Source organism: Lissotriton helveticus, chromosome 1_2 (assembly GCF_964261635.1).
Source record: "Lissotriton helveticus chromosome 1_2, aLisHel1.1, whole genome shotgun sequence".
Lineage (NCBI taxonomy): Eukaryota > Metazoa > Chordata > Amphibia > Caudata > Salamandridae > Lissotriton > Lissotriton helveticus.
In genome coordinates, this window is record NC_136058.1 from 151,716,860 (window position 1) to 151,729,108 (window position 12,249).

Consider the following 12,249-nt stretch of genomic DNA (forward strand, 5'->3'; position numbering starts at 1 on the left):
ATGGGGACCCCAATACTAGAAAGCAATACAGACCTGCTTGGCAAACATTGACTATTTGGTGTATGGAAAGGAGGAGGGATCTTGTTCAATTATGACTGGTAGAAATGTTCATATTTTCTCCAGTTTTTCAGAAAGCAGGAAGGCTTATAAATTATTTAACCTTTTTGGTCAGTCTTTTCAGCTGGATAGGAAAGTTACAGGGCCCACGTTGGATAGCAATCTATTTTTGTACATCTTCTGAACAGAATCAAACACATTAAAACCCCTTAAGATGAGATATCTGCCTATTTGGCATGGCAGCCACGTACATGACGCCACGTACATGACGTCAGCGAGGTCACATAAGCCCCACCCCGGCGCGCCTACGTCAGTTTTCTTCGGAGAACTTTTCCGCACCAAAACGCAGAGCCACCAGACAAAAACTGTGGGAGCATGGGAACAGTGTGGGAAAGAGTAGAAAAAGAGGAAGACACCATAAGGAACAGTGCAACACTGAAGTGTCCAAAGGCAGGGACAGAAGAAGAATAGAGCGGAGCCCTGAATAACCCCCCTGCCAGTACGTAGACAGCCACCCGCCCCTACCCCCGTATACAGGGAGCATGCGTAAAACATGTAGCAGGCCTACAACCCTTTTGCAGAAACAAGGAGGGGGTCAGTCCCAAAACAGATAGGAACAACCAACCTCCAAGCCACCCCGGCATAGAGGGCAACCACCCCCGAAGGAACAAGGGCAAGGCATGACCAGGTGAACCCAACTCAGAGGTAGCAGAGGGGCCAGGACCCCCAGCAGCAAGAGGAAGGGAAGGTAGGGGAGGGGAGGCAGAGATTTGAAGGCAAACCACCCCCACCTGGAGCAGCCAGAGCAGCGGTGTACAGGTGCACCGAAATCCCATCCTCCAAGAACCAGAGGAGGATTGAACAGCAACAAGACGGAACCACCCGTCCAGAGCAAAGAAGGCACTCACAGGAGAGACAGCCCCCCACCGGGAGGCGAGTATCGAAGACCAACCCAAGGGTCCTCGCAGAACGGGGAGGAAGAGCGGGCCGTGAAGGAATCTGCGGCTAGAATCATCTGTACCAGATACATCGTTACCGAAGGCAAGTAACTCGTACATCTGATAGAGACTACTAGCCGCAGATTCCTTCACGTAGAATAGATACCCTAGCAATACCCACGGGGAAGGAGGGTCTGGGAAAGGACCCCACCAGCCAGGACAGAACAGAGGGTCCCACAGGGGACAAGACCTGCGGACCAGGTAAGTAACCTGGTCCCTTCCAGGCAAGAGGAGCCCCCACAAGCAGAACACCACCGACCCCAAGAGGGATGGAGGAAGAAGAAAAAGACTGAAGAGGCCCTTACACTCATAACAGAAGAACCAAGGGCAAGGCCGGAGGCCGAAGCACCCCACAACTCTTCAAGGCAAGAAAGCGCCCTTACAAAGCAAAGAGAAGCTTAGAGGGCCCAAGGAAACAAGGGAAAAGAAGACAAGCCCACCTCAGATGGATGGCAACAGGCCAGCCAGAGCGGCGTCAAAAGACATAAGCTGCCAGAAGCAAGAAAAAACAGCCCGGGGCCCAGGAAGACCGGGCGTGCGACACCTGATAAGGAGAGCACAGAATCATCCAAGCCCTCAGGACAGGAGCAGGAAGGTGAGAAAATGCCCGGAAACACCAACACGAGGGGCCGCGCACACAACCTCAAGAAGCAATAGCAGCATACATAAACGCCATGGAGAACAGGCACCCGAAGGTGGCCAGAACTCCCCAGCAGAGCTTAGCTATTTAACAGCTACCACTACCCTACATAGGGTATGTTAAATTCCAAGACATGGGAACCCTCTGTGGAAGAACTTCCGCAGCAGAGGAAAAAACAAAAGAGCTACCGGGAAAACACCCCTGCGAAAGGCTTGACAAGCAGCCCACAGAAGAAAACCAGAAGGCCTAATCTCAGGGCCAAGTCTAGTGTCTAGCACTTAGTGAGTGTCTAGCACTTATTGCAGTATTATACCTCAAATTATACTTGTTTTCTCTTGTAACTGCACACTTGTCACTTTTCCTCTTGTGCACTTTATACTACCTCATGTAATTTTGGTTGCTCACAATTTTTACTACCTCATGTATTTTGTTTGCTCACAATTGTCACTATTTTCTTTACTACCTCATGTATTTTTGGTTGCTCACGATATTTACTACCTCATGTATTTTGTTTGCTCACAATTGTCACTATTACCTTATGTAACGTAACGTATGCTTCTGTTATATGTTCTTTTGTAATGTTTCTCATTATGTTTCATTTCTGTTCCTATTGTGAAGCGCTCTGACGCCTTCGGGTAAAGTCCGCGCTATATAAAAATGCATAAATAAATAAATAAATAATAAAGTCTGTGTAACAACTCCAGCAAAAACACTCACACAGTGAACAAAGGGCCGTCCAGCAGCCAACAATGCCAAAGTCCCAGCAAGGAGGACTCAATGGCCAGAAAACACACACTACAGCAAGAGCGACCGTCCCAAGAAGGTCCACAACAAGCTCAACTTAGCAGTTAATGAGGAGGGAAAGAAGGAGGAGGAGGTAAGGCGGAGGAGGAAGAGGAGGACGGAGACCTTCCAGGAACCTTTGGACGGCAGAGTCAGCCGGGGCATGGAACAACAGGCTCCCATCAAACGGAAGATCAATGAGCCGCTCCCGAATATTTTCGGGGAACGCACCGTCCCGAAGCAAAGCATGGCGACGGAGGGTGACTGAGGACGCCATGGCCCGGCTCAACACCTCCGAAATGCCCAAAGCGGAACGGAGAATAAACACCGCTAGCTTCCGGCCATCCAGCGCATGATGTTGTAAGTCCACCGGAGCAGTCTCGTGGGAAGCTGCGGATGCCAGGGACTCAGCCAAGTCCCACAAACAAGAGGAGGCCCTAGCCAGTACACACAAGGTGTTAAGGGCCCGCAGGGCAGCGCTGGTCGAGGCGAACATGTTGCACACCTAAGAGTCCAGCCAGCGGGTCTCCCGGGACGGCGGAGTCAACAGATGCGGCAGGGAGGGAAAAGCAGTCCGCAAAAGTGGACTGGCGGCAGAGGGGTGGAGGGAAAGACACGCCGGGTCACGCGGCACCGGAAGGTGCCAGTGCAGAAGGTGCTGAGGCACCGGATTCCCTGAGGCAAGATGCCTCCAAGCCCCAGTCAGGGAAGAAAGGAGTGAACCCTCAGAGGGAAGCAAGATCTCCCTCCCACCAGGGCCTGGTGGAGAACCTCCAAGAGATGGTCTGCCAGAAAGTGAGCAATCGGGTCACCCATGTGCAGAACGCCCACAGCCGTGTGAGCGAAGGCCGCACCTGCCTCCGTAGGGCCCCGCGGTGGAGAAAGCAGCTCCTCCGTGGGCGACCGCTGCAAACTAAGGCTGCAAGGCCGAAGCCAAGCGGGACAGGCAAAGGCCAGACCTGGAAGTCAGAAGGAACCGAAGAATTGGGGAACTGCCGCTCCTCCGACGAACACCTCTGCCTCAGAACTGGCGGGGAGCCGCCCTTCGACGACGCCGGTGAAAAAGTCACCACACGGCGGCCCGTCTCCTGAGAGGACGACATCAATATGCAGCCGACCTCCGGAGAAGAGGGAGCATCCGAAGACAAATCCGAGGCACGACCCCTGTGTGGAGCCATAGAGTCGGCCGTCTAAGGCAGGGCGCCAACACCATCCGGCGCCGAAGGAGACACCGGAAAGGGTTCCTCCAAGTCACACCGTGACGGGGACCGGAGTGGAGCAGAAGCCGAAGTGGCCAAGGGGGGGCGCCGACTCTACCTCCACCTGCGTGGAGGAACGAGAGGGACCGGGGGAGTGACACTAAGCCCTCCACCAGATTCAGCTCAGAATGTGGCAGAGGTGGCCCGGCGACCCATGTGGCGGCGCCAGGGATGATTCAACCTCCGACTCGCCCTCCTACGAGGCAGCCGCCTGTGGGGAGGGATGAGAGAGGCCTGGAGGGGGGCAAGGGGTCCCCACCCCGCCTCGACCCAGAGCGGGATGAGGAGAGGTCGCAGACCCCTGTGGCGCCGCCTGGAGGAGCAGGCACCGGCGCCGTGGCAGTGTTAGCTCAGCCGTGGACGAGACTTTCGCCTGTCCAGAGGGCCGAGCAGGGCTCGGGGATGCAACTCGAGCCCCCGCGAACTCCCGCCACACCACAGGGACTCCCCGCAGGAGTTTGCGGAGAGGCAATCGTGCCGTGGTCTGAAGGGGTAGCACCCCAACGGCACCACATCCTCCAAGCCTAGATCCGAACCAGTCAGCGCCGGAGCCAGAGCCGCCCTGGAGGGCCTCACGCAAGGCAAGGGATCCGCCGACGCCCCAGGAGGGGAAGGAGGAGGAGACGCCAGTGAGGCCTGCAAAGCCGCCGCGTTTGTCTCCATCTGGACTCTCGACGGCCCATCACAGGGAAACGGTGGATAAGAGGACGACACGCGGTGTCGCATCACCCGCGGAGAGTCCACGCCCCCGGCAGGCCGAACACCAGCCCCCAGGGACAAACTTCAACATTTACCCACTGGGTAGCGACGCTCGTGCGACATCGGAGAAGGGCAAGGACAACGACAACGGACGTATCTGCAGCCTTCTGCCGAGGCTGACCGAGGAGAGGAAGCCGACCTGGAGAGACGCTCCAAGAGTAGTTTCATCCGGCGCTCCCACCGCGACTTCGGCTTCAACTGTTGGCACGCCTCAAAATCAGTGGTGCTGTGATCCTCCCCTAAACACCACATACAAATGAGGTGAGGGTCCGTCGCCGACAAAGTGCAAGTGCAAGTCTTGAAGGAAGAGACAATGATGAAGAAAAAAGAGCCCAAAAGAGGCCCATAGCAAGGACCGGATCCGCTTCGCACGCGGAAAAGGAAAAAACTGACGCAGGCGCACTGGGGTGGGGCTCATGTGACCTCGCTGACGTCGCGTATGCGGACGACGCCTGGGCGGAGTCGCATGATGTCGCCCTGCCCCATGGCGCGCAGGGATGCTGTGGCAAAAAGTTTCCAGATCCAGTCTCACGCCTGGGGATAATTCTATGTGAAGGAATCTGCGGCTAGTAGTCTCTATCAGATTGGTTGTTTTTTAAATGTATGAATATGAGCATCCAAGGCGAATTCGAGCATCAATGCGAAACTCAAACACTTTTAAATTTGAATTTACATTCTAACTTTGGAAAACCTAAATTCAAACACTGTAAAGGTTGGATTTGCATTATTAAAGAACATAAGCAACCTCCAGTTCCCTTCTTAATCGCTACAGCAAATGATCAGCAGCTATGACTATCTGGGTGTTGTTTTTAATAATAAATAGAACTGTGGGGGAACATCTTGCACAGATGTTTGATAGAGGACAGGGAGCCATGATGAGTCTACTAAGTTTTGATCATTGATATTGTGGGCTATGGACAGTGCCATTAGTAAATGTATATTGTGTAAAATATGTGCCAATTAGTTGTACGACCTGTCTGGACTGGCGACAGAATGTGACCTGAAGAAAATTGAGGGATGAGAATAGTATCATACACTAGGGCTACCATTCAGCACAGGCATGTAGCTATTGTTTTAGAATTAGCACTGTTTTGAGTTCAACATAGAACTGAGATGGTATGGACACATTTCATAGTTTCCCTGCATAGTGACAGTGGCCGTAGTGTGGCTGAGTGTTCGATACATCTTCTACGGAGTTGAAACAAATTGGCAGCCAGGGGACCTATCACTGCACCACCTGAAGTAATCACCCATTAAAAGACAGTTGCCCACCTCAAATGATGAGTAAAGAATATCCATGTGCACGTGACACAGCAGTCCGGTAAACTCTTATCGCCGAACACTGCACCACATGGACATTTTCTCCTCGTCGATCCACCATTTAAGGTACCCTGTTTTAGTCAGTACCAGGTTCAAGGAGCTTTTTGAGATCTTCTTTAGTGAACCACAAACACTGGTTACATTGATGAGGACACCATGCTAGACTGTGGCAATGTGTTTTTCAGAAATTAGAGATTCAGTTTCAAATGATATTGCCCTGAGGAAGCCTATGTTTAGGCAAAACATGTTGGCTGCGCTTGCCTGTTTTCCTTGAAGAGGAATAAAAAAAGAAAACCACAAGGAGTGACCAACTCATCTTCATTCCTTTGGTCCTGAGTTTAACTATTTGTTCTCTTACACTTTGGTCTTTTGTTGCCTAAAATTCTATGTCATATAACTTATACAGTGTGACACCAATTATGAAAAAATACCAGAAACAAAATTAAAATATTACTTTAAAGTTATGACACAAATTTTGACTACCGACAAATAATAATAGATTGCTCAGTGCAAATAAGATCACCTTAAGTAAGTTGGCTAGGGGAAGGTTGTTCATGGCAAATAATTATTTTATAAATCACCAAAAAGTATCACACTTATCAAAATGAGGTAAAATTAGCACCTGGAGTGGTACATTATCTGTTAAGCAGCAATAATCCAAATTTACAATGCCAACAGCTAGTTTTTCGCCCTGTCTCATTTCAGAATTATTATAACTTGAATAGCTGCATAATCATCTTCGCTGTCATTGTGTGCAGTCTACAACATTATTAAGCTTGTCCAATTCTTCGATGTGCAGTAGCACAAGAACTGCATACGATGCATCTCAAACTTATTATAAAAGAAGCTCCAATTCGGACAAAGCAGAGGGCATTTACATACTTGCTGGTTCTGAAACCAACAAAAGTGGCAGTAGTCTTATTTCTCTAATGTAATTTCTAAATGGATTATTACTTAATTGTAACTTGTACTTTTGATAATTCTTCTATTAAGAACTTTGTATGCTCGTGTGGAATTAGTATTGGATGTTGGGTGTGTTTTGATGGATGCGAATTCTAATAAACTACATTTGTACTACTACTGCTCGATAAAATTGGTTGAAAATGTTTAAAGTTATGGCAATTGGCCTGAATGCACCGGGACACCTTTCACAGCACATTTAATTTACTGCCACAAATTTTTCTCAATGATACTTCTAACTGGATTTCAATGGCCTGCACCACAAAGTAAAAATATACTGGACTTGTAAGTGTATAATTAGATAACAGTATACGTTTTTTGAGAAAATCAGTCTCAAATGATTTCCATTGAACAGTTTGTTCATTCCAGTATAATTGAGTTGGTATGCGCTATAAATACATTACAAGTTGTCAAAAGTGACTGATTGCCTAAACTAACAGAAGCCTTGGGATGCAGCACTTTTACATAAAGGCGTGCGGCCCTTTCATTTTCTTGCCAAATGTTTTAGAAGTGGTAATGCAAACACCCAAAACCTCAAATCTAACCACTAAGTGTAACCCTAATAGATTGACAGCCCAACAGAGAAATGTGGTTTAAAATTCTTGTTAGGGAGGCAGACAATTCCCTCTGAACGCCTATCCCCAAAGTGTCAAGCAGATCCTATTTTGTCAGGGGCAAGGTGGGCACTGCATGGACTCCTACACCGGTCTCTGCTTCTCATTCACTAAAATATGGTCCCAGCTGCTGTGCACCTGTGTCGAGGCTACATGTATTGAGAGTTGATGTACCTGAAAGGCATGAGTGAGTGAGAAAACATGTGCAGCACTTACTATGTATTGTTATTTAGGGTAATCTCAGGAAAGGTGGAAAAGCACAAGGGAATTACCAGAGCCACATGACCTTGCCACCAGCGGGCTGCAGGGTCGGATTGGGATCACAATTCGGCCCGGGCACTGACAAAAAAAGTGGCCCACATTCAAGAGGCGTGGCCCATATTCAAGAGGCGTGGCCCATATTTAAGGGGCGTGGCCCACATTCAAGGGGCGTGCCCTTTCATGAAACACCATTTGCACAGACAAGGAATGAAAGTGGGAGGATACTGTTCTTGCACAGGACACAGGGCCAAGGTGACAATGGCCTACATGTTGAGCAACTAAAACAAATAGCAAGGCCTCTTTCTGTCACAAAATTATTCCAGCCCTCCAGCACAGGAGCACCTGAAAAGCAGCAAAGCCCCTGCTATTACTAACCTACTTAGTCCTCCCCAGACCTTCAGCTCAGGAGCACATGGACAGAGGTAAGGCCCCTGCAATTAGTAAATTAATCAGCCCTCCAGGCCTCGGGAAAATGTCCTTGCAGGGGAGCACAAAACACAGCTTTCTGGGTCATCCAAGGTAGCCAGGTAGCCAGGGGGGAGGCTGAGGTGAAGCTGGTGCATGGGAAGTGCCTTCCCAGTGTGTTCTGGCAGTTTGAGTGTTTACCATTTACTGTAGTATTACCCTTGTACCTGTGTATGGTACCCTTTTGTAACTTGCACACGTCACTTTTCTCTGGTATCACACTGTATGCTACCTCTCACTTTTGTTTGCTTTAGATACTTGCACAAGTGCCACCATTGCCTACGTAACGTTTGTTCTTGTGCTGGAGTGTCTGCCATTTATTGCAGTATTATACCTCTACTTGTATTTTGTACGCTTTTATAACCTGCACACATGTCACTTTTTCCTCCTGTAATGTACCGATTGCTACCTCATGTATTTTGGTTGCTCACTATTGTCACTTTTGATTCATGTAACTTAACGTTTGCTTTTGTAATTTGTCCACTTGTAATTTTTCTCCTCATGTATTATTGCTGTTCCTAGTGTGAAGCGCTCCGACACCTTCGGGTAAAGTCCGCGCTATATAAAATCGCATAAATAAATAAATAAAATAAAAAAATTCCAAACATCACCTGGCCCCCACAGCAAGACCCATTCTTCCTCGCCCACTATGCCCTGAATGTGAAGGGCTGTGGGTGAGGTGTTAAGACTAACACCGTTTCTGGGCTGCATGGGCGCCAGGGGGCCGAGGTGCAAATGGCTCAAAGGCCTGAGAAACACCTGGCCCCCAGGGAGGCCGATTATTGCAAACAATCACCCCTCCCCAGCCCAGCCTCAGCTTGATTGCCTGGCAGGGCAGGGGTGAAGGAGAGGCCACAGCTGACAATCGCTGTCCGGCCGCACAGCGAGGCTGCTTTCATTTTCTCTGTCTCTGTCTCCGTGCACTCTGTGGGCCGTTTTTTTTTCTCCCCTTTCCTAGTCCACTCTCTGTGGACTGGGACAGGGGAGAAAAAAAACGGCCCACAGAGGGCACTGAGGCACCGGCCCTTCGGCCCATGCCCGAATGCCCGCCTTGCCAATCCGCCCCTGGCGGGCTGTATCAGTGGGAGACATCGCGCAAAATATAGCAATGTATCCCCCTTGAACATCAGTTAAATTACTCCCAACTGTGACACGAGCCACAAGAATACAGGACATGCTGAGAGGGAGCCATTTAGAACATGAGGCCAGCTGAAACACTAATTTAATCAGAAGCTTCAAAAACTGGGAAGGTTTCAGAATGCAATATTACTACTTACCCCATACAGTTTCTTTGCATTAGCCAATGCGTTGCCAAACGAAAACATGATCATCTTGGCCTGCAGATGTTCAGGTTTCAACAGAGCACCATCCGTTTGATTGCATGTGTGCGTCAAGTACAAAGTATGTGGGTGAGCATAAGGATAACCTTCTTTAAAACCTAGAAATGAAAAAATATAACTATATAAGCATATCTGCTACAGAGAACGCAGACATAGGCACATTTCCTGATACATAAAAAAATGAATGTGACATCAGACAAGACCAACAGAGAGACACATGCTTTCGTATGTCACACTGTAAATACACTACTAGGTTTTTTATTTTTATAGTTCGTTTGGATATGCCTTTTCACTGTTGTTGTGACTGCCTTCATCAGGATACCACTTCAGAGGGAAGATCGGCGTATAATAAATCCTATTAATACAACATATTTCGGACGAAAGCCATTATTTACATAGTGTTGAAAAAGATCACTGCTGAGGCTGCCTTCATCGTGGCATTCTTAAGTCTTTACATAGTAATGAAAGAACTGGTCTTAGCACGGATATCTAACATGATTGCTGCTTTATCAGGGACAAGGGCTTCAAAGCCTACTTGAAAAGCATCATCCTTGACCATAACAACATCTGATATATACTACCTGAACATGTCCCATTCACCTTTAATTGCTTATACAATGCCAAGCCACTGTACCTGTATCATTTACTTCGTTATAGACGTAGGTTTCCTGAAGATCGATAGTGGGGGTGATGGGATAGAAGGTCTCCAAAACATGTTTTTGAGTGTCAATTATCTCATCCTTGGAAGCCAGAGGTTTTAAAGGAATCTTGGCATTCAGAAGAGTCCCGTTAAGGCCACGCACCTGAAAAAGGTCAGACTCTAAAACAGAGAAGTTATAAAATGTAGATTTGCTTTGATATGTATTTTGAAATAGAATTTTCAACCAATTTCACTTGAAATAGTTTCTTTTGCAACCAAATTTAAAATAAGCAACTACTTTAAGATCAACCAATTCCTGCTGTTAACATAATTAACCTTTATCTTTTTTAAACAGGATTATGTAGGTTTCATAAATATAATGTATTTGCAGACAATTAATAAGCAGTAGGTTTACAATTAGAATAATTCGAATTTTAGTCTTTTGAACTCTTAATTTACACCCAAAACAGATTTTGGAAATAGGAAAATCGTTCAATAGCTACCCCAACCTTTTTCCATAAAGGTATATCTTTTACTCCAAATATGCATCTCCGAAGCAGTACTTTTACACCATTTAAATGTAAAATCTTGTATCCCATTCTTGACACTCCTCCAGCAGAAAAAACAATCCACTTAAATCTACCTTCTAGGTTTCAAATATCTAGACCTTCTCTTTGTCCCCGACACATGATGCAATCCACATTTTGCCATATATTCAACTAAATCATCCTAGATGGCTACATCACCCACCAGACATGCCCCACGAATCCAGTTGTGGTCTTTTCATCAGACATAGACTCCAACTTCCCTTCCTGCCTACCGTTCACACATGAAAGATCCACTGCTCACCACATGCTACTTGCCAATAAGCACTTCAACCCCCCCATCAGGGGTAGCAAGCGCTATATAAATCCAAACTCTTTCCCATCTCTATCCCTCCACTATCCTTCTCAATCTAAGTACCTGACTAAAATATTCACCACTCAAATTACTTCCCTATTTTCACTATACTAATTCACCACTAATCCTTTCTGGGTTACGAAGTAGAGTGCTACTCAACAAAAAAGTGCTTCAACGCCCCATCAAGGGCAGCAAGAGCTATATAAATGCAAACCTTTTTCCCTCTTCTATCCCTCCACTATCCTTCTCAATCCAAATAACTGACTAACATATACAGCACTCAAATTACTTTCATATTTTCACTATACTAAAACACCACTAATCCTTTTATGGGATCCAGAGTATTGTGCTACTCGACGAAAAAGTGATTTGACGCCCCGTCATGGGTAGTAAGTGCTATATAAACGCAATTACAATACAATACACTGGCCTCAACTGACTGCACCAAATTACAATTCATATACTGCCACATGGCTCTGATAAATATTTCACTGACAATTTCTTCGACATATTCGCCCTATTTCTCTCAACAGATAACACAAATCTTGGTGATTTTAACCTTTCCTCAAAAAAACTGGACAACCTCATGCTCATCCCCCTTAGCTCCTTGACTGGACCTACCTATTTGACCAACCCTTCAAATTCAAAACAATTTGACCAGCAACCCACCACAACATTCAGAATCCTCAGAAACCTTCCTATCAAAGTCATTGCACTCTCCATGGCCACCCTCACCCTCAAAAAGAACCAATATCTGGATGCCTTCAAAGACACTCAATCCACCATGAACTGTTTTGTCAATATCCATACAACCCTTCGTACTAAGGTAAGAAACCTAACAGCGTCCCCTGATACTCCCTAGAACAAAATTACTCAAAGTGCACCCATGAACTTGTGACAATTTGGCTCTAAATCACCTGAAGATGTGCTGTAACACGTTTCTAACTCAGAATTCAGATACTACTACTCTCTTCTCCAACATGATATATCAATCACTGGCACCTCCTGACCAAACCTTCATTCTAAAATTCCTTAAAGGAACATCTTTAAATCGATTAACAGATTCAGCCTTGGTTTGTACCACTTTACACTAACCAAGCACTCTTGTATGATATAGCATGTACAGGTCTGCTAATGAGCAACTGTGCCTCATTAGATCCAAGTTCTGACTGTGCTGTGTCGACCCACAGGAAGTACATTTTAGTTGACCTATGTTTTTCATTTGAACTGCATTATTGCGGAAATTTGAACTC

General features: G+C 46.9%; 1 protein-coding gene across 1 annotated transcript in view; it reads right to left on the reverse strand.

Annotated features, from left to right (window-relative positions):
- MRPL37 (mitochondrial ribosomal protein L37) overlaps window positions 1-12,249 on the reverse strand; it is a 122,794-nt gene that overhangs the window by 45,271 nt on the left and 65,274 nt on the right. The window contains exons 4-5 of the mRNA XM_078670377.1: window positions 10,091-10,276; window positions 9,394-9,554 (exon numbers count right to left, since the gene is read on the reverse strand). Of these exons, the coding sequence (XP_078526503.1) occupies window positions 9,394-9,554; window positions 10,091-10,276 (347 nt within the window). The remainder of the gene's footprint in view (window positions 1-9,393; window positions 9,555-10,090; window positions 10,277-12,249) is intronic.